The following is a 20,163-nucleotide window of genomic DNA, read 5'->3' as shown; positions in this document are numbered from 1 at the left end:
CCCCTAGCGTTGTTGTTTCAGTGCCGGTAAAGCAGGGAGCGTCCGCGTCCGCACTAACATCTGTCAATTTTCCAACTGAGTCACAAGATCAGTAAAGTCAGAAGTGTACGGTTGAGTGTAGAGAGATAATCCCAGTCAGTGCCTTTCGCGTAGTTTCTTCCGGTTTTTCGCCAACAGACATGTCTGATGAAGTAGCCGAAAACGGACACTCCGATAACGGAGACGTCACCGAAATCGAGCTCATCATTCGCGTAAGTATCCAACTCTACCGGACACTGATATGGGGCGTGCCTAAATTTTGCCACCTACATGTTGGAAAGTTACTTCTTGTTAACTTTCTTTAGCAAATCGCACGTAGAACCGCCGGTTGCGACAACAACTCGGTTGTGACACCCGAAAAGACAGCGCCGAAAAACGGACAGTCCAAGGCGGCCTTGATCGGAATGGCGGGTTTTTTGAAATTTTTCACTTTTCAATTTTGACACGGTTTCAGATGGCATGTGGTGACCTTTGTGAATCGGCGACTTGCCCGCATAAAACCGTAGATACAAGCATGTCACGGCCTTCCACTTTACCAACATGACTCACTTGCATCAAGTTTACGAGATTTTTAATACACAGCCGGCAACGAATTTGGTATTTCAGCGGAGAAGACAATAGAACTTTCTAATTGTGAGATTGCGAACGTCAGTCGCCCTTTACGACTGCCGCAAGTCTCGACAGTCCAGCCCCCAGGAGCGTACCTCGAGGCGCACCCTCAGGAAACTCCCGACACTCTTCTTATCGACTCATCGGTTTTAATTGTCGGCCGCAAGGCTGTGGGAATCCGTTATGAAATCATTTTATTTGTGTTTTCGGTGCAACGATTATTAAAGAAAAATAGTTTATCCCACTTCTGATAAATTATTAAAGAAAAATAGTTTATCCCACTTCTGATAAATTAATATTGAGCTCTTCACTTCTCTGTCAGGATCCAGTGAAACTCAAACTTCAAATAAAGTGTAAGGCGTATCGGAGAAAATGCAATCAAAGACTTGTTTCCTTAACAAACTTTAATTCTGAACTGTTTTTCATACACAAAAATCTCCCCCTTTATAGGCGGGCCATTACAAAACTTGAGACCCTTCGTTGGGGTCGATCTCATGCAAAAAAACTAATTAAGACAGCTGCAGTTACCTAATCCTAAGAATGCACCAAAGTCCGCAACATCTGGACAATAATTCATAATCTACCAACTAGCATAAAATAAAGTTCGGTTCCTTTACACTCTCAACGTGGTGTAAATGAAGCAGAACGACACATACAGAAAAAAAAAGCGGGGTAGCTAATTCGGGGTCAAACGCCGGGGTCATGCAGCTGTGTTATTTTTTTCTTAATTCTAAAAAATATTGTAACAATTCGGCCTTTCCTGACATAGTCCTCGTCCTCGAGGACGTTCTCCAGATGGTCATTAATCAAAACATAAAACTAACCTACCGTACATTTCTATTGTAACCTAAACACCTACTACAAAATTCGCAACTACAAAGTACGTCTACAAATATTAACCCTTTTTTTAACAGGTAACAATTTTAACCTATCTACTGCTATAATGCCTTTGCAAAGACGGTTACTTTGTTGTTCACCTTCAATGTCTTGTATCATATATCTATCATTACCAATGAACTTCACAATTTCGTATGGGCCTGGCCCTAGATACTTTGGTACTAACTTACGACTTTCGAAACTGTCAATATCGCGGTGAGGGAGACAATCTTTCCGTTTCTCCATGTTTGCGTACAACAGACGCTTCTTCCACCCTTTGAGCCATGTAACAATTATTGACCCACAGCGAAAAATGCAGGTCTCGCTCTTCACACAGAGCAGTAAGAACAGTACCATCACCCAAATTACTGCCAGCAGCAACACGGTGACAGCTCCACTTATGAGGTAGTGTCCAGAGTTGTGTTTCTGAAACGCCAAATTGACACCGGCGTCGCACAACACTCGCAACCGATCCAGCTGATTATCACTTTTCCTGCTGAAATCACTGTAATCCGCACACACCTGAAATTCGTCACTTTTCTTTCGCACAACACTTGCAAACGGTGAGTCCATTTCCTTGTTGATATCCGGTTTCGTCGGTTCCTGTACCTCCTCGCGTTCGCTGAAAACTGGCTGGTTATCTGTCAGATGGAGATCCATCTCGAAGACGTTGATACACCCCAATTCTTGTAGCTCGAGAAATTCGTCATCACTTGGTTCGGTCCTGACTTCAGATACCTCAATCGGATTGTCTTTTAATTCAACTCGGCAAACATCTTCGCGATACGGTTCACCTGTTGTCTTATTATCGTTCTTTTTGACGGTAACGTCCCTACCACTAATACTTAATACGGGCAAATCTGCTTCACCCTCCTTGTCCGTGGTTACCACACATCGCGGAACAACACCCCCGATTTCGCGTAAACCACCTTCGACGCAGAGTTCACGTTCGCGCACATCAGTTTTTACGACGACGTGTCCCAAGAAGTTATTCGGTATCACCGACATATCTCTCGCCCAGAGAGCCACTTCTGAAGTCGATATATTTTCTGTCACAGGTACTTCACGAATTAGAAGTTCATTCGCGGTTTTGATTACTTGGATATGTCCTTGCTCGGTGAACGGATGTCCCACCAACAAGGGCACTTCCTGGCTTTCCTTGGGCACTATCTGCAGCTTCACCTTGGCGACAACACCATCTATTTCCAAATCCACATCTGCGTCTCCCAAGGTTGCAGTGATTGCACCACCATATCCCATGATTTGTTTGGTATTTGCCCAGTTACAATTCAAACGCAACTGAGCAATAAAATCATCACGCAGAGCACACACCTGACTTCCCAAGTCTACATAACTTCTCAGTTGTTTTCCATTGATCTTCGCATCTTTGAAAAACTTGAGATTTGAATCATTGAACAGAATGTTGTTTTCCGTTGCCACGTTTACATTTTGTCTTGCCGCATTTTCTGTTGTTCTTTCTCTCTTCTCGCATCGGCTCGCATAGTGTCCCATCTCATTGCACTTAAAGCACATCACTTGTGACGTCGCTGTCGGTGCAGACTGTTTTTTGCTGAAGGAAACGGGTACTTTCCCTGTCGAGTCTGACGCTTCTCCAATTTTTGCCGTACAGTTTTTTGAAATGTGCCCTCTTTTCTGGCACTTAAAGCAAAGTACGTCCTTACCTCTCGCACACTCCGTCCGATTCTCGCGTAAACCCGATAACTGTCCTTTATAAAATTGTTCACTGTCTAAAATGTCCTTTAATAGACTTGTCTCGTCATAGTGTCGCGCAAGCAAAATTGTCCTAGCCGCTTCTCGTGACTTAAGTCCCATCAACACTAGCTTTTTACTTTCCTGGAACTCCAATTTTAACTCCCGACACAATCGCATTTTCGTATAGAAATAGTCCTCCGCACTTTCATCTTTCCCTTGTACACGAGCTTCCATCTCATGAACTCGTTCCGTCAATGTTCGCGTATCTTCATACTTTTCCCGAAATTTCTCTTCGAACTCACTCCAAGTTCGAATTTCCTCTTGATGGTAACGATACCAATTTAGAGCGCTGCCTTGGAGATGTTGTCGCGCCATCTCCAAAATAATATTTTCGTTCCAAAATTGTCTTCTACCCATCGCCTTTATATCCCGAAGCCAGTTCCTTGCTTCGAAATACCCTCCTCTGCCACTGAACGCCTTCAACCCTTGCGTCAGATCTGGCATTACACAAAAATTTCCAGGTGTCGGTTCACCCGTCGTCATCGTATCACTTGCATACCCTGCAGGTGACGCCCCTGATGGAACCAATCTCCTAATTAGCTCCACCACCGCATCCACAGACATCAACTGTTGTTCTGTTGCATGCGCCGAAGATTGCATTCTCTCTGTGTTGTCCTCCGCCTGCTTCTTCTTCAGTTCCAACAATAATCTGGCGTTTTCGACCTCCTCTTCAGTGTACTCACCGGCACTTGGTGAACCCGACCTAGACATCCCGTTACTAGGCTTCACCCTCAGAATACGACGATACGATATTACCCACGTACCCGTACTCACTTCCCGCAATACACTTCAGAGTCCCGGAGAAATCGCGAAACCCACAATCGAAACTTCAGTAATTCACTTTTAACTTGTTTCCGTACTAGGTACACTTAATTCGCGGACGTATCACAGGTAACATCCCACTTCTGATAAATTATTAAAGAAAAATAGTTTATCCCACTTCTGATAAATTATTAAAGAAAAATAGTTTATCCCACTTCTGATAAATTAATATTGAGCTCTTCACTTCTCTGTCAGGATCCAGTGAAACTCAAACTTCAAATAAAGTGTAAGGCGTATCGGAGAAAATGCAATCAAAGACTTGTTTCCTTAACAAACTTTAATTCTGAACTGTTTTTCATACACAAAAATCTCCCCCTTTATAGGCGGGCCATTACAAAACTTGAGACCCTTCGTTGGGGTCGATCTCATGCAAAAAAACTAATTAAGACAGCTGCAGTTACCTAATCCTAAGAATGCACCAAAGTCCGCAACATCTGGACAATAATTCATAATCTACCAACTAGCATAAAATAAAGTTCGGTTCCTTTACACTCTCAACGTGGTGTAAATGAAGCAGAACGACACATACAGAAAAAAAAAGCGGGGTAGCTAATTCGGGGTCAAACGCCGGGGTCATGCAGCTGTGTTATTTTTTTCTTAATTCTAAAAAATATTGTAACACGATGGCACATCTTGCATGGATAGGCTCGTTGAATAATGCAACGGCCATGATCTCTGACACGAAAGCCTACTTTGCCTTGTAAAAGATGTACAGTTCATTATTCGAATTGAGTAGTGTTTGGGTCGCCGGTTTATTCCACGAGATAGGCAAAAACCACTCGAAGCCAAAACGAAAAACGCGTGGGAGTCGAAACGGTCTTGAGCAATGAAACCAAATCGTGAACCCTAAATTTAGACTGTTTTTGCAACAGCCGATGATAATATCGTTATCACCTAATCCTGTTATCTAAATTAAACTGATCGTTATTACTTCAATTCCACCGAACACTCTTCTGGAGGGTCAGAGGCGTAAACAATTTATCAACCTTGACCTCCAAAGCCGTACGGAGGTGTTCCATCTCGTGGAAAATCGCCGTCCAAGGTTGTCGAAAGCGTCCGGGATCTGGAAATTTGTTTGCACAAATTGTTACTGTCTCCGCTAATTTTCTGCGTGTTAATTGGGACCGTGTTATGTCATCTCGAAGGACCACTTTTTCCGTGAATTTTTAACGCAGACGAGCTGTTATGCAAAACGAAAAAAATCAACAACCAGATTTGGACTTTCTTTTCTGTCGGTACGAACGCAATTCCTCCTGACTCTGAACTCGTCGATTTTTTAATAAATAATTTTAGAAATCCAGGACGGTAATTGAGGAAAGTGTTGTGACATCCAGCGGTTTCGAGAACACGTAAAAACTATCCTTGTCGCGAGAGTCGGTGGCGAACGCAAACGCGTTCGATTATTCCCATCGGTGTGTTGGATTTTCACTCGAAGACGATTTCCGTTTCAGCTCGTGGGGTCTTGTCAAGAGCAAGGACTCTGCGTTCTGCGAACAATCGAATCGCGTACGACCCATCTGTGTTTTTTGCATTCGGAGAACTGCGTATCACAATGTACACAAATTTCAACAGCATTTCTCTCTACAATATGTCATTGTGGACGTGGTGTTGAAGCACACCGATCAATTGGAACGAACGTCGAGAGGCTGTCAGAACTGAATCAATTGAACTGCAACTGATTATACGTGTGTATGGTAGAAGCGAGCTTTCCTTCTTCCTGAAAAACGCGTTACTGTTAGTTTAGTAACCAATTCAGTCTTGACGTTTTTGTCTTGGGCACGAGACTCATGTTTTGCCACGACGGACAAGATTATTATCCGTTGGGATGATTTGTGTGCGGTGAGGGTTTTCGTTGGACAAATTGCGTTCCGGTCGAGAATCTGACGCAACCCCTGCAGGTGTCGTCTTGGCAGGTGTTGCGTTTCTCTTCTCGTCAAAAGGAAAAATAAGAATGCCCCGGTTTTCATTGTCAGTCGTCTTGCGTCGCGTTGTTGTAATAAATACGATAAGATGTCACGATTATAAAAATTGCACCAACTCTATTCTTGCCGGAAAACTTGCCTTTGAAGCAATACTGTTTGTCTACGACAATATCGACTAGGTGCTGATAACATGGACACATTTGCTAATGCAAAAAGCGTCGGAGATTGCGACAAGGTTTTTTTTTCGTTGAAAGGTGAAGTTGTAGTGTCATAGAAAAACAAACATTGCAACAATAACAATAATTGAGGAGAGTGGTGGGAATGTATAAGGTCTTGAGACTGTATAATGTCAAATTTTGTAGGGTAATGTAGGGCAATAAAAAAGAAGTTGTCAAAGTACCTCAGCTATGAACAATAAAACGTATGTCTTAACTTATTATTTCTGTGTAATGATATTAAACCTCTGAATGAACGTGATTGGAGTTTTTCTTTTAACACATCCGTTTTCTCTAAATAATTCAACAGCTTTTCTTACAACTTAATGAACGTCGTCATAAGAATGGTCGACCGCTTTGGCGGGAAAATCTTTCTGAAATTCTTCATAAAAGACAAGAAAACTTTGACTATTTGTTTTATGTCAGTTTTACAATGTAGGTATAATTAGGCAATAAAACATTTATACAGAGTAGAGGAGTTTAAATGCAGCGAAGTTTTTTGTTTTGGATTTTTGCTCAGGCAGAATTGGTGATGTAAAATGTTTTGACCTTTTATTGGAGGAATTCCGCAGGAATCGATTTACTAAATGTGAAAGCCGCTTCAGATCTAATATATTTTTAAGTGTCAGGCGAAATGATTTAAATATTTTTTATCTAAAAAAATTGTTACGTTCAGGAAGTTTGCGTGAAAAATTATCGAAACGAAAGGTCAAGCACGTAACAGCCGAAGAGGTTTCGGTTTTTGTTTTATTTTGGGACGGTAAAATTGGCAGTGTGAATGCTTCAACAAGCGATGTTTTTTTTTTGTAGAGGTGTTTGCTATATTTAAAAATGCATTTACGTGTTTGTTTTGAAAGAGGAATTTTAAAACAGTTTAAAGAACCAATTAAGACTCGAACGCGATTAGTAAATCTTCGTTCAAGCTTTGAAGTTTCAATTAGGATTTAAACTAGAAGTTTAATCAGTTTTTTAAACGCGGGAGATGAAAGAGTGTAATGAACAGTTTAGTCGTCGAACGAGATGCGTTTCGGATAATTTTATTTTTAAGATTATTTCTAAATTGAGCTTTCAATCTATTTTTGAGATTGTGACGGAGTCTTTTGTTGTAATTTAAAAGGTGATCCGGAACTGATTCAGTCACGAGAAGCGAAAGTAACTCGTACATTAATTCATACAACTTCAACTGTCAAATTACAGGCATGTCAGTTCTGTCAGTGTTCGGCCTTTTAACGGAGCCTTGGGACTTTTGGGGCCTTACCTGTCCATTATTTGGTATAAAAAAAAAATCACACTTATTTATTAGTACCTAATAATAGTGAAAAACGTAAATAGAATGCTTTGAAATATGTATTTTTTAAACAGTTAGAATAATTCTGTAATTACATATGTAATTGAAAATGTCTGACCCAACCAGGAATTAAAGAATAAAAACCCAACGTTTGGCTGTTTCATTTCAGTAGAAAATTTATTTTGAGTATTTAATTTCCATTTATTGGATAACGAGCGTTCAAAAAAGTCGTGGTCAAGTAGCCCGTGATTTTCTTTTTCGTTTTAGCTTGTAAGATTTAAGGGTTCCAGCAAACATTCCCTTCGGTTATTACTTTAATAATATGAGCTGAATAATTTAAAAAATGGGGGTTGTTATTTAAAAAAAAATTGATGATTAGGAGATAAAAAGCTGTCAACGTAAATACAGTCGCGGCCACAGAATTTTGGCCGTCACCTTCATGTCAATTAAAAAAAAATGATGTAGTCCATGCTTTATTGTCATTACATATGTCCAAAAATTTGTCATTGTCAATGCTTCGCTCAAATAGTTGCAAACATGCTGCCACCCTATTTCAATAAAGTGCAGATAATATCCCTGTTCCAAGATTGCACGAAATGAGGAAGCGCGTTTTCATGCAAGACAGTCAGCGTCAAAAGTCTTGTAATAACAGAAAGTGGGGTTATGAATACGTAAGGGCCGCTTTACATCATATGATCTTTTCAATTTGTATTGAGACTTGGTTCAGCTTCACAAGTTTTGTCAAAAGCTTCATTCTTTGTTATACATTCTGCTTTTTTTCATTAAATTCTGTATCGATTCTGAGTTAATACTCTAATCTTAGTTGTTAATATTGTTATATCGGGCGTTCAAATGAAATCCTGGGCTGAGTAGGCGTTGGAAAAATTAAACCGTTTAGAACAGTGTAAAGTTTGAATTTCTCGCCGTTTGACACGAATGACATTTGTTTATGTTTAATCGGGACATAATTGAACATGTTTGTTTTCATCAAAGCGTGCCCTTAGATATTTGCTTCGAGAATAGGAATTGTTAAGTTATTCTATTTGCATGTAAAACATTGCAAAGAAAGAAAAAAAAGAAAGATTTTATGGCTCTAAATTTTAGGTTAGCTGTCAACATCCTCCAATTAATTTACGCTGTAAAAAAGCACAATTGACGGTTTCCAACGCCTCCCCAGCCCAGGATTTCATTTGAACGCACGATATCTTTTTTGTCCCATTGGTTGTTTAATTCAATTTGTGGTTTTATTAATAATCCTACATAATTCATTTTGATTAATTTATTCTTTCCCCTAAGGACATCATAATACCGAGCAATTATAGATGTTGTAAATGGCAATGCTTTAAGTTGCTCCAGTAAACTAGTCATTTCTGACACAATTACATTATCATTAACAGAACCTTTGAGTTTTTCTAATGCAGCAATAATTTTCTTAATTGAAATACATATTTATTCATTGCTTCTCACTGTTAAAAGGTTTTAAAGTTGCATTTAAATTCCATTTAATTGCAGTTGATTTAAAATACTACTAGAAAGATTTTTTTTCATTGTGTTAATAATAGGTTTCTGTTTTTTCCTAGATTTTTGTTTTTACACTGTCTGTTATGAAAGATATCTTAACAACATTATTAAATCTAAAAATTGACGACCTCATCCGAGGCCTCGTCATATCTCGTTCAATTAGTGTCATTATAAAATCTCTTATCTGAAAGAGAAACTGTAGTTATCGGAATTCTTTTCAAAAATTTTCCACAGAGATCAAACAGGATTGTTTATTTGAATTAAAAAAAAATTGATTGGGATTAAACTCAGCATGAACTCTTTCTCTTGGACGCCAAATTTGCAAGTTGTAAGAATCTACTGAGATGCATACGCAAATTAAAATTCTCCTTATGTGAAAAAAAGTGTGGTACACATTGTCAGGAGTCAGTTACGAGAAGTGTGGTTAAAACGTGTTCCACGTTATATTAAAATTTGCGCATTATGAAAATGAAGGAACAACAATAATAAATTAATCGTATAATTCGCGCGACCTTAATATGTGATCCCAATTGCCATAAAACCTGAAGTGTTTGTTCAATATAATTCCCCAACAAAGTTTCACGAAATTGTTTAGATCACTTAAATATAAAAATACAGGATGACAGCTCCTTCATTGTTAGAACAAAGTTTTTGTAATATTTATCTATTTATTTAAACAATAGATAAAAAAACGTGTTCACATTCCTTTACGTTGTGTTACTGTCATTGTAGTAATCACACGACGACCTGAATCACGTACAACCCACGGATTTAATAGTGCCAAAAAAATGTACCGCCATTGACACGTCACAATGCAACATTTCAAATCTTTCGTTCTCTTGTCGTTTACTTGAATGGGCTCAGCACGCAACAATAAATCGTTGGCAACAACTTTTTTTTCTCTAGAATCAAACGATTTTTATCAGCCGACGTACACATCTGATAAACAGAAACGACTCTATCTGTGCCAGAACCGGCACGAAAGAAGTGACATTTGACACTCGGAAGCGTGTCAACGGAACTGCACCAGAGGGCGCTTCGCCAATTTGAATTTCAAATGTTGCAGCGATTGTCTCGCGTGATAAATATTTTTTGTTATTGCTGCGGAGGAAGTTGCGGTAGGAATGAAAAAATAATCTTGCTTCTAAGGATGAGTAATGTTGTCTCAGCGGTGACGCAAGTCGCGTCCTAAACGTTACGTAACCGTCTTATATTTAGCGTTTAAAAATAATCGAAAGTGTTTCCCTGGCAGTCGTTTCCCTTAAATGGATCGAAAACTTTCACGTTGCGAAAAAATCCGGGACCAGTCATTTCCTTTTCCGTTTTATCTTATCGTGCGCGAAACTTCGACCGAGATAATGAATTTATTGCGATTTTCCACGCCAATAAAACCTAATTCGTCAACAGAATTTGATCGATCGCGACCGTTGTGACACACCATCAATTACGCCTAATCTGGTGATGGCCGCCAATTAAAAACGCGTTATGTTTTTAGGGTTATATGGCCGGAGCGCGGGTAATTGTTTTTGTTGTTGTCGTCGGTTATCTAACGGCGGATTTGAGAATATGACCCAGTCGGGTGTCGCGACGACGGTGCTTCCCCTCCGCCGTGCAGGTTTACCAACCTTAACGGAATGCGAAACGCGATCTAGTTTGTCGGTGTGCGTTTTTTCCCACCTCCCCGTCGAACTGCTAACGGTTTGCCATGCAAACTCGTAAAAAAATTCTTCATTTCAGTTTGCCGATAATAAATATTGGATGAATGACGACGCGGACGCAGCGACCTTGTTTGCTTTGCTAATTATTTCAGGAAAAAATACCTGCTGCCGGCTTGTTTGCCGACGATAAGAGTCAATGTTGGAAATTCGCTTTTCCGTTTCTCATCTTCGTCCAAACTTTCAAGCTTCCTTGAACGAGATGCGTTTCGGAAAATTTCGTTTTTCAGATTATTTTTTAATTCAGCTTTCAATCTATTTTTGAAATTGTGACGGAGTTGTTTGTTGTAATTTAAAAGGTGATCGGGAGCTGAGTTAGTCACGAGAAGCGAAAGTAATTCGTACATTAATTCATACAACTTGAACTGTCAAATTAAACGTACGTCAGATCTGTCAGTGTGCTGCCTTGGGACTTTTGGGGTCCTTTAGCTGTCCATTAATTTGGTATTTAAAAAAATCACACTTACTAGTATGTAATAATAGTGAAAAATGTAAATAGTATGCTTTGAAATATTTTTTAAACAATTAGAATAATTCTGTAATTAATTGAAAATGTCTTTGACCCAACCAGTAATTAAAGAATTTAAAAAACCAACGTTTGGCTGTTTCATTTCAGTTGATAATTTACTTAATTTAAGTATTTTTAGCTTCTATTTATTGGGTAACGAGCGTTAAAAAAATGATAGTCAAGTAGGGCGTGGTTTTCTTTCTTGTTTTCAAACACAGATCTATTTTTACCTTGTATGCTTTGACGTTTCTTTCAAATACATTACTTCACTTCGATTATCATATTAATATAAACTGAATAATTCAATTAAAGTAAAAATACACTAAAACAACAAGAAAATTCGTGTTGGTTAGCTCTAAAAGAACTGCTTTTTACAAAACAAATAATTGTTTGCTGAATAAATATGACCTTTGACGTCTATTGTTTGACAGTTGATGAAGCTACGCCATGCGTTAATAGAAAAAAAATGAAAGTATCAATTCACTTGACCACAAATTTTTTGAACATACGTTATATATTCTCTGCAAAATATTTAAAATGAGTATTTGCCAAACAAATATCTGTTGAGGTGTCATTTGAATACGCGAGATCTAGTTGAACTTGACAAGTTTTGTAAAAAACCTTGCTTTTTTGGCACTAGGGCCTCGAACAAAAAACGCAAACAATCGCAAATATTTCCTTGAAGTATTTTTATTCCCGACGATAAGATTTCGTTCTGATATCGATCGATGACGGAATTTCGTAGAGGTGACAGGACCGAGTGGAAAAAAATTGATAAAAAATCTTATCTGTATGAAAAGAAAAAAGATGACGTCAGTAACATCTGCGAAATACATGCCGTCGACGTTGTAGATGTGAGCCAAGTATGCTGTACGAGATGGGGTTTTCGCAGAAAATGGTGAAAAGCAGGGAGCGGATTTGGAAATTTCGAATGAACAACTCCGAAGTGTACGTAACGTGGACAAAAATGGAAAACGCGTCGCAATAAGATATGTTCCGTTCTTACCGCAGAACCCGTTAAAAGTGGAAAGTCATGTTCAATGATTGGTTAAAAATACAATGAAAGTCCTAATCACCACAACACCATAAAAGTCTTTGTAAAATAAAAATAAAACGGAAAGTGAAAATAATGTCGCACAATAATGAATAATAAATAATCGGGATAATGGTTTTTGAAAGAGTCGGGGACGAGTTATCGACACTCGACCATTAATTTTAATGGGTTACAATGGTAGTTTTTAACGTGTGATTTTTCGTCATTATCAGTCGCCGGCAATTATTCCTAATTACGGACGAATGTGTAATGAATGTAGAATGTAATTATACGAATTAAAAGAAAAAGAAAAATAAGTTGACAAGTGGGTCACCCAGATTTTCAATTTTTTTCAGGTTTTTCAGGAGTGTAGATTATCGTTTATTAATAAGAAACTAGTGCAAGACTTGCATGCATCAGGCGTAGAATTAATTAAAATTGCAAGAGAAAACTGTGAGCACAAATATAATTTGGAAGATTATTATCAATTATCATTAAGTGTAGCTGTACCACGAAGACTGCTTGTAATGGTGCATTTAAACAACAATTTACTTACTATAATCACACGGTTAATAATTATTGCGATTAGTATTTGTATAATAAGAATAAAAACACGTTTATTTTGTTTTCTTGTGCTGCATTTATGCATACGTGGTAGTGCCAGTGTGCAGTTATTATTCACTCGTTTACTAGTTGGTTGCATTTAGGAAATGAGTTGGATCACGTGACTGAGAGGTCAGTTTCTGTTATCACGAATCGTTAAATAATCTTCAAGTGAGACATTGTTGAGCTGAACGGTAAACCTGAAACGATGTAAAAGACTAAGATAACTCGATAAGAATTTGTTTGTGTTTTACTGAAGTTTCGTAAGGTTTCAAGGAACAGAGAGGTAGAACAATAAACCTTCGTGTTTAGCAATACATATTAGCAATTCTCAGTTCTAAATGCTCTAAACTCGTACGTAGTAAAATTGACAATGAGTTTGTACCGTTAAATACGAGATTGTGATATAAAAAAATCTTTGAAGAATAGTGTTCCTGGATGTAATCTTAATGCGGAAGAATAATACATTCTACATTTACGAACTTGAGTGTTTGGCTATTATACAGGTGTTGCATAAATCCGTTTACCGTCCAAAAATTGCATCTCCTGCATTACGGCTCGATAAATACGAGGTCATTATAAATGATTGTCTCATCGCAGTAGGCGTTGGTGACGTATTGAATGTGCCGCAAGCTTTATAACATGAGTGAGACTAGCATCGCCGATAGGAAGCGCTGCTGACGGTAGTGTACATTTGTCTACTAGTTTGTCTAACGTTGCAAAGCTAGCGGCACGTCCCAAATTTGTGTGGGTTTCCAACGCCAACTGCGATGGGACAATCATTTATAATGGCCCTGTATTAGTGTTATGAATTAAAATACCAAGTTGGAAAGATATTTTCAAAATAGTTTTTACCTGTTAGGTATCAAGAGAACAATCTGATGAATTGTTTGAGTACAATGCTATTTTTTAAAATCATGCTTAGGAGAATGTTATCTTGTAATTTGGGATGAGTGCATCATGCACGTGCACTTTATTCGAGTAGAGATATCGAAAAAACATTAGACTTTACATCAGACACAAGTAAAAACGAATTGTGTAAAAACAAGATAATTTTTTTTTGGCTGTGAAATCGTCCACATCTTTCAACCACATTGCACAATTTACAAAGGATGAAAATAACAAATAACAATAATCAATAAAATCTAAATTATGTTTGATGATCCGGTGTATAAATAAAAAATCTAATCAAGAGTGCTGTAGCACATGAAACCTTGTAGCTGTCACTGTTCTCAAATTTAACCTCCAATTTGCGATAGGGATCTTTTATTGTGTGCTCTATTTTTATCAATGACAGTTTGTTGAAACTACCGATCGTGAAAATAAAGATTTGAAGTGTTTCAACAGTTTCAGCAAAATCAAAAATGATTTTAATTTGAGAACGGATCCTATGCGAATGAGTCCCCGTTACTAACATTTGACCGTGCTACTGTTCCGTAGGCACGGTCCAATGTGTAGTAAAGCTCGAGTTTAAATTTAAAAGAAAGTCTAGATCGCAGTCCCAAGAAGAATTGAAATTTCATTATTTTTTCAGTCTTGATTTTGATCACGTAATATGTAAACCGGGTTACTGTAACGTTCTTTTTTTTATCTTATCAAAGTTATTTACAAAAGCAATGTATTTTTATTGTTTAATATGTCTATAATGCATGAAAGTATCTTCAGAATTTATAACCGACATTGTGTTGCAATAAAATGTAATTTGATAAATTATTAACTTGAGTGAAACCTAATTGTGGAAATTATTTATAATATATTGTGACATAAGCTGGGTTTTTTAAGCACCAAACGAATTTATTTGTTTACTGGATCGAATCATTGTTATTATTACAAACCTTACTCTTATCGCAAATTACAAAATAATGATTTTTTTTTTATACAAAATATGTATTTTAGCGTTACTCGGATTTGGTCGAATAATATATTTTAACAACCGGAATTAACTAAACAAATTTCATGCTAATTCGGACAAGTAGTGTGGCTTAAGCCAGTCTAACCACTGCCAAAAGAACAGTTGGAGGAACCGTATTTACTCTGAGCAAATTGCTATTCGCATCACAAACGTTGCTGTTTGTGTTTCTCGTTTAATCTCTTGAATACCAACATCAAGATTCGTGTTTAGTTGCAATTATGTTTATCATCGAGGAGCGAAATGGCATTCGAGAAAAAGTCTTTTGAGCAATTTTAATTTCCAAAGGCAAGAACAAAAGGAAACGAGTGAAAAACGGGTTTGATTTCAGGCGTCAACGATAGATGGCCGCCGAAAAGGAGCGTGCCTCTTCTGCCAGGAATACTTCATGGAACTGTACCTCCTGGCCGAACTGAAGACTATCAGCCTCAAGGTGACCACAGTGGACATGCAGAAACCTCCACCGGACTTCCGCACGAATTTCGAAGCCACGCCGCCCCCGATCCTGATCGACAGAGGAATGGCGATTTTGGAAAACGAAAAGATCGAAAGACACATCATGAAGAGCGTACCGGGAGGTCACAACTTGTTCGTCCAGGTTGGCGCCGTAAACTGTCGAGATAGGTATCGGTGGGTGATCGTCGATTGTTTCAGGACAAAGAAGTGGCCACCCTCATCGAAAATCTGTACACCAAGTTCAAAATGTACGTAACGAAGTTCGAATCGACCGACTCGAAGGAGGCCAGCCAGCCGCTCTTCTCCCACCTGGAGAGGATCAACGATTTCATGGCGAAGAGAGGGACCCGCTTCCTCACCGGCGACACGATGTCCTGCTTCGACTGCGAGCTGATGCCGAGACTCCAGCACATCCGCATCGGCGCCAAAGCCTTCCGCAAATTCGAGATACCGACGCGGTTCGCGGCGCTCTGGACGTACATGGCCAACATGTACGAGCTGGAGGCGTTCCGACAAAGTTGTCCCGCCGATCAAGACATCATCAGCCACATCAAGAACCAGCTGGGGCTGAGGACAACGGCTAGGATAGAACTGGAGACGCCGATATTCACCACTTCCATTCCCATAGTCGCGGAGACATAATCACCGGACAATCTTTTATATAACCCAGAGTAGGGGAACTGGACAAGGTACGTCGACACCAGATGGCGATCTTGTACAAAATGTCGGTCGCGTCAGAGTAGGTGTCAGTACCTTCTTAAGTTCCTCTACTTCGCTTTTACATTATAAACTTACATCGTATGATATCCACCGAAATTTTGCTAAAATCGTGTTGAGTTTTGATACTAGAGCTTTTTCTTGTTGACCAGTATTGTTGAGGAATTTTTTGCTAAATTTTTGAGCTGGACTTGAAAATCGTAATTTTTAATGTGCATTTTCTTCTAAGTTTTATAAAGTTACTTAAAAATGTTAGTTTTGTTTATCATTTGTATCAACCTAGGATAAGTAATAAATAAAATCATAATTATGTTACAATGTATTTTTACGTAATAAAGGTAACTGTCAACGTACACTCCTTTTTTATTCGCAAATGAAACTACCCCCCTAGTCAAATTCTTTATTGCAGGGTGCAAAACACTGTTTTTTAACTGGTCACAATAAATAAACACAAATGCACGTGTTACAACAGTCGGTAAGGCAGAGAACTTCTCAGAGGTGGGACGAACTTGACGGTGTGGTCGTAAATGTTTCTAGGCATCAGAGCCTTCAGGAAGAGGTGCGTGATGATCGCCGTCAGCCCCCAGATCCTCCGTTTCCCCCCCGTGAACACCGGCAAGGAATAGTTGGTTCGAAACTGCGTGTGTCTGATGTGACTCGGATCACACAACACCTCCAGCGGCACCGTAAACACTTCCTTCACCTCCCCCGGATTGACCCGCAGGTCCCTGGAAATGTTCCTGATTTTGAGAGCCCCGATCACCGGGAGAACGCTCGCGACCCCTCGACTCACGATCACGTTGCCCTTCCCCCATATCTCTATTCGGTCCTGGGCGATCCCCAGCTCTTCTTGCGTCTCCCGCAAGGCGGTCTGCTCCGGATTCTTGTCGGCGGAGTCCTCCATCCCGCCCGGGAAGCTCACCTGGCCCCGGTGGCTCTTCAAATTTGCCGCGCGCAGAGTGTACAGCAGCGACACTCGACCGTCGACGACGCACAGCGGTACCAGCACCGCCGCGTTTTTCGTCGGTGCGTTCGCGTGCTGCTTTGCCGACTGCAACTTGGCGAATTTGGCCACGGTTTTCCTTATGTTTTCCTCGTCGAAGATGGTCTCGGCGGCGAATGCACTGTAACACCTTTGAACTAGTTGGTTTTTGAGCGGGATTTTCGTCATGGAGAACATCCCGGAATTGTTTGCTCGCTTCCGGTTACATCACAAGAATTTTGGTAACAGCCGCTCGGCGATTTGACACTTGACAGCTCGCGGTAATTCAATTTCACACCGGCATTTTGCCCAATATTTCGAATTAATTGACCCAATTTCCGCTGTTACGTCGCAGATAATTGCGGGGTTATCTCGACTGCAGGAATTGTAATTACCTTAATGATTACTGATTTGGCGGCAAATTCGAACCGATTACGCAAGTGGTCATTAAGGATGGCCGTTCCGACTGAAAGTGCACCCGAGACAAAGTGAAATTAATATAAAAACATGCGTTGTATCGGCACGTTTCCCCACACATGCCGTCATGTCATCGTCTTGTTATTACCATAATGCTGAGAAAGTCGCAGAGTCGCAGGGAAGACACACACGTGCTTTCCTGCAGTCTCGGTTTACAGTGTAGTGATGGCCTTCCGAAAGCAGCTCACACATCTTATTATCCTTATTCCCGTTTTGTATCTACTAGCTGGGTGTGCTGGTACGTACCGATTTAAATTTACCGCCAATTTACCATTTTACCGGTAATGCAGGTCACATCTTTTTACCAATTCTTGAAATTTCCATTTACAATTGTTTTATCACTCTTATCGATCACTGCATCTTTGTCGTGACACTTTGTGGGTTTGTGGGACATCCATCCGGGTCAGGCAGTTACAGTTTTTTCTTCGCATGTATGGAAACGTCCATCAAGCGTCATGCAATGCCAAGGCTGGATTTCACTCGGCCAAACCCATCATTTATTATTTCTACAATGTCTTTATTGCCATTATAAATGCAACGAAAACGAAATGAAATTCGACCCGGTAAAAGTGAATGTTAATGGCTTCTGCACTCAGTTTGAATTTTTTTCGCACCTACACTCTCTAGGATGATTGACGATTTGAAACCATATCTGATTTGCATATTTTTCTAATTGATCTTAAATAATAACGAATTTTTGACCGCTATTAAATTCCATTACATAACACCCCTGCCCCGTATTACTTCACTGTTACCACAAAAAAGACGAGTGATAACTTCCAAATTATGTACACTATTTATTACAGTTGCTTTCTACGTTAAATCTGTTCCACCTTTTAATGCGCAGTATTTCGTACGAATTTCTCTACTCATTAAAGAACCGATATTAAAAAACTTTCTATCATATTTTCAGTTGCGAAGAGCCATCAAGTAAAATGTTTGGAAAACGGTCGTTTTTACCGCGATCCTGATCGCCCCCCGCACAAAGTGTGGACATCGAGCGAATGTGCCAAATATTTTCTTTGCTTGGAAGGCGAAGTTTTTGATTTTCGCTGCTCCGGAGGCCTCTTGTTTGACATAAACAGACAAATTTGTGATTTCAAATTAAACGTGGATAATTGCGACATCACATCAGGTACCAGCATCCATTACCAAACCTCCTCGAGTCACTAAAATCCGCAAATTCTAGAAGCTACCACCCCCAAACCTTTACCGAACAAAGCAAAGTGTCCCTCCAATGACCAACTAGGATGCGGGGACGGAACTTGCCTCCCCCACGATTATTTCTGCGACGGTTCTCTCGACTGCCCCGATGGTAGCGACGAAGGGCACTGCAACCCCGGTCGCGACCCCAACGCCGCTCCTCCGTGCGACCCCTCAACATGCGCGCTACCCCACTGTTTCTGCTCTCCGAATGGGGCCCAAATACCGGGGAACTTGGAGCCCTCGCAGACCCCTCAGATGATCGTTTTGACATTCGACGATGCCATCAACTACGAGAACTGGGAACTCTACGACAAGGTTTTGTTCAACAACTGGAAGAATCCGAACGGTTGCTCGATCAAAGCGACATTCTTCGTGAGCCACCAGTTCAACAACTACCACCAGACGCAGAAACTGTGGAACGAGGGCCACGAAGTCGCTGTCCACTCTGTAACGTACGTGACAACCCATCCTGATTTTCTTTGCCTCACGATTGCGTTTTCAGGCATCGAGCCCCAGAAGAGTGGTGGTCGCTCAACGCCACTGTTGAGGATTGGTTCGACGAGATGGTGGGTCAAGCTAACATCCTGCACAAGTTCGCGAGGGTCCGCATGAAAGACATTCGCGGAATGAGAGTGCCGTTCCTTCAAGTGGGTTGGAATCGGCAGTTTTTGATGATGAAGGAGTTCGGATTTGTGTACGACAGTTCTGTTGTGGCGCCGTTTTCGAATCCGCCACTCTGGCCGTACACTCTTGACCACAAAATCCCGCATTCGTGCACCAGTACTAAGCAGAATTGTCCCTCCAGGTCGTATCCGGGGGTGTGGGAAATGGTTATGAACCAGCTGGAAGTCAACGATTACTCTTGCGCCATGGTGGATTCCTGCCCCACCGATCTTTCAGGCGACGATGTCTACAGAATGTTGATTCATAATTTCAAAAGACATTACATGACCAATCGGGCCCCGTTTGGACTCTACTTTCACTCCGCCTGGTTCAAAAAGCAAGAGTACTTGGACGCTTTTCAGGTTCCAGTCGAAACATTGACGACTGAATTGGGTTTTGTTAATATTTCGCCGTTTCAGGATTTTGTTGCCGAAGTATTGCAACAACCAGATGTGTGGTTCGTGACCAATTGGCAAGCCATAAGCTGGATGAAGAACCCTACTCCCATCAGTCGACTAAATTCCTTCAAACCGTGGAACTGCGACAAACTTTTCGCGCAAAACGAGATCGCTTGTAGCGTGCCAAACGTGTGCAAACTTTACTCCAAGATCTTTCAACAAGAGAGGTATTTGTATACTTGTTTCCAGTGCCCAAAACACTATCCTTGGATAAGGAACGAGTTTGGGCTCAAATAACCCAAGAAAAGGACTGACTTTTAATGTCTTAGTGTAATAAGTCTCAATAATATAGCCATAAGTCTCCACGTACTATTTATTTTGTTTAATTTTTTATCAATACATTTTTCTAACGATTTTTTTTTTGATGGACG

The 20,163-nt window shown here is 40.1% G+C and overlaps 4 protein-coding genes across 4 annotated transcripts; 2 read left to right on the top strand and 2 right to left on the bottom strand.

The window, feature by feature from the left end:
- The first annotated feature begins 66 nt into the window (after nt 1–66).
- Nucleotides 67–16,359, top strand: Clic (chloride intracellular channel protein 5). The gene is made up of 3 exons (XM_069059153.1): nt 67–251; nt 15,165–15,431; nt 15,488–16,359. Exons 1-3 carry the CDS (start codon nt 180–182, stop codon nt 15,929–15,931), a joined length of 783 nt encoding a protein of 260 aa, XP_068915254.1. The 5' UTR covers nt 67–179; the 3' UTR covers nt 15,932–16,359.
- Nucleotides 1,035–4,739, bottom strand: LOC138138999 (uncharacterized). Its single transcript, XM_069059147.1, has one exon. It carries the CDS (start codon nt 4,006–4,008, stop codon nt 1,522–1,524), a length of 2,487 nt encoding a protein of 828 aa, XP_068915248.1. The 5' UTR covers nt 4,009–4,739; the 3' UTR covers nt 1,035–1,521.
- Nucleotides 16,360–16,393: 34 nt separating the features above from the next.
- Nucleotides 16,394–17,186, bottom strand: LOC138139005 (mitochondrial coenzyme A diphosphatase NUDT8). Its single transcript, XM_069059154.1, has one exon. It carries the CDS (start codon nt 17,184–17,186, stop codon nt 16,470–16,472), a length of 717 nt encoding a protein of 238 aa, XP_068915255.1. The 3' UTR covers nt 16,394–16,469.
- Nucleotides 17,187–17,566: 380 nt separating this feature from the next.
- Nucleotides 17,567–20,145, top strand: ChLD3 (Chitin and LDLR binding deacetylase 3). Its single transcript, XM_069059149.1, has 5 exons — nt 17,567–17,703; nt 18,379–18,600; nt 18,655–19,123; nt 19,174–19,696; nt 19,754–20,145. The coding sequence occupies exons 1-5, from the start codon at nt 17,631–17,633 to the stop codon at nt 20,027–20,029; spliced, it is 1,563 nt and encodes a 520-aa protein (XP_068915250.1). The 5' UTR covers nt 17,567–17,630; the 3' UTR covers nt 20,030–20,145.
- Nucleotides 20,146–20,163: the final 18 nt, after the last annotated feature.

The sequence above is a fragment of the Tenebrio molitor genome, chromosome 9 (genome assembly GCF_963966145.1).
Source record: "Tenebrio molitor chromosome 9, icTenMoli1.1, whole genome shotgun sequence".
Lineage (NCBI taxonomy): Eukaryota > Metazoa > Arthropoda > Insecta > Coleoptera > Tenebrionidae > Tenebrio > Tenebrio molitor.
Note: the sequence above shows the minus strand (reverse complement) of the source record. Positions and strands in the feature narration are given on the sequence as shown.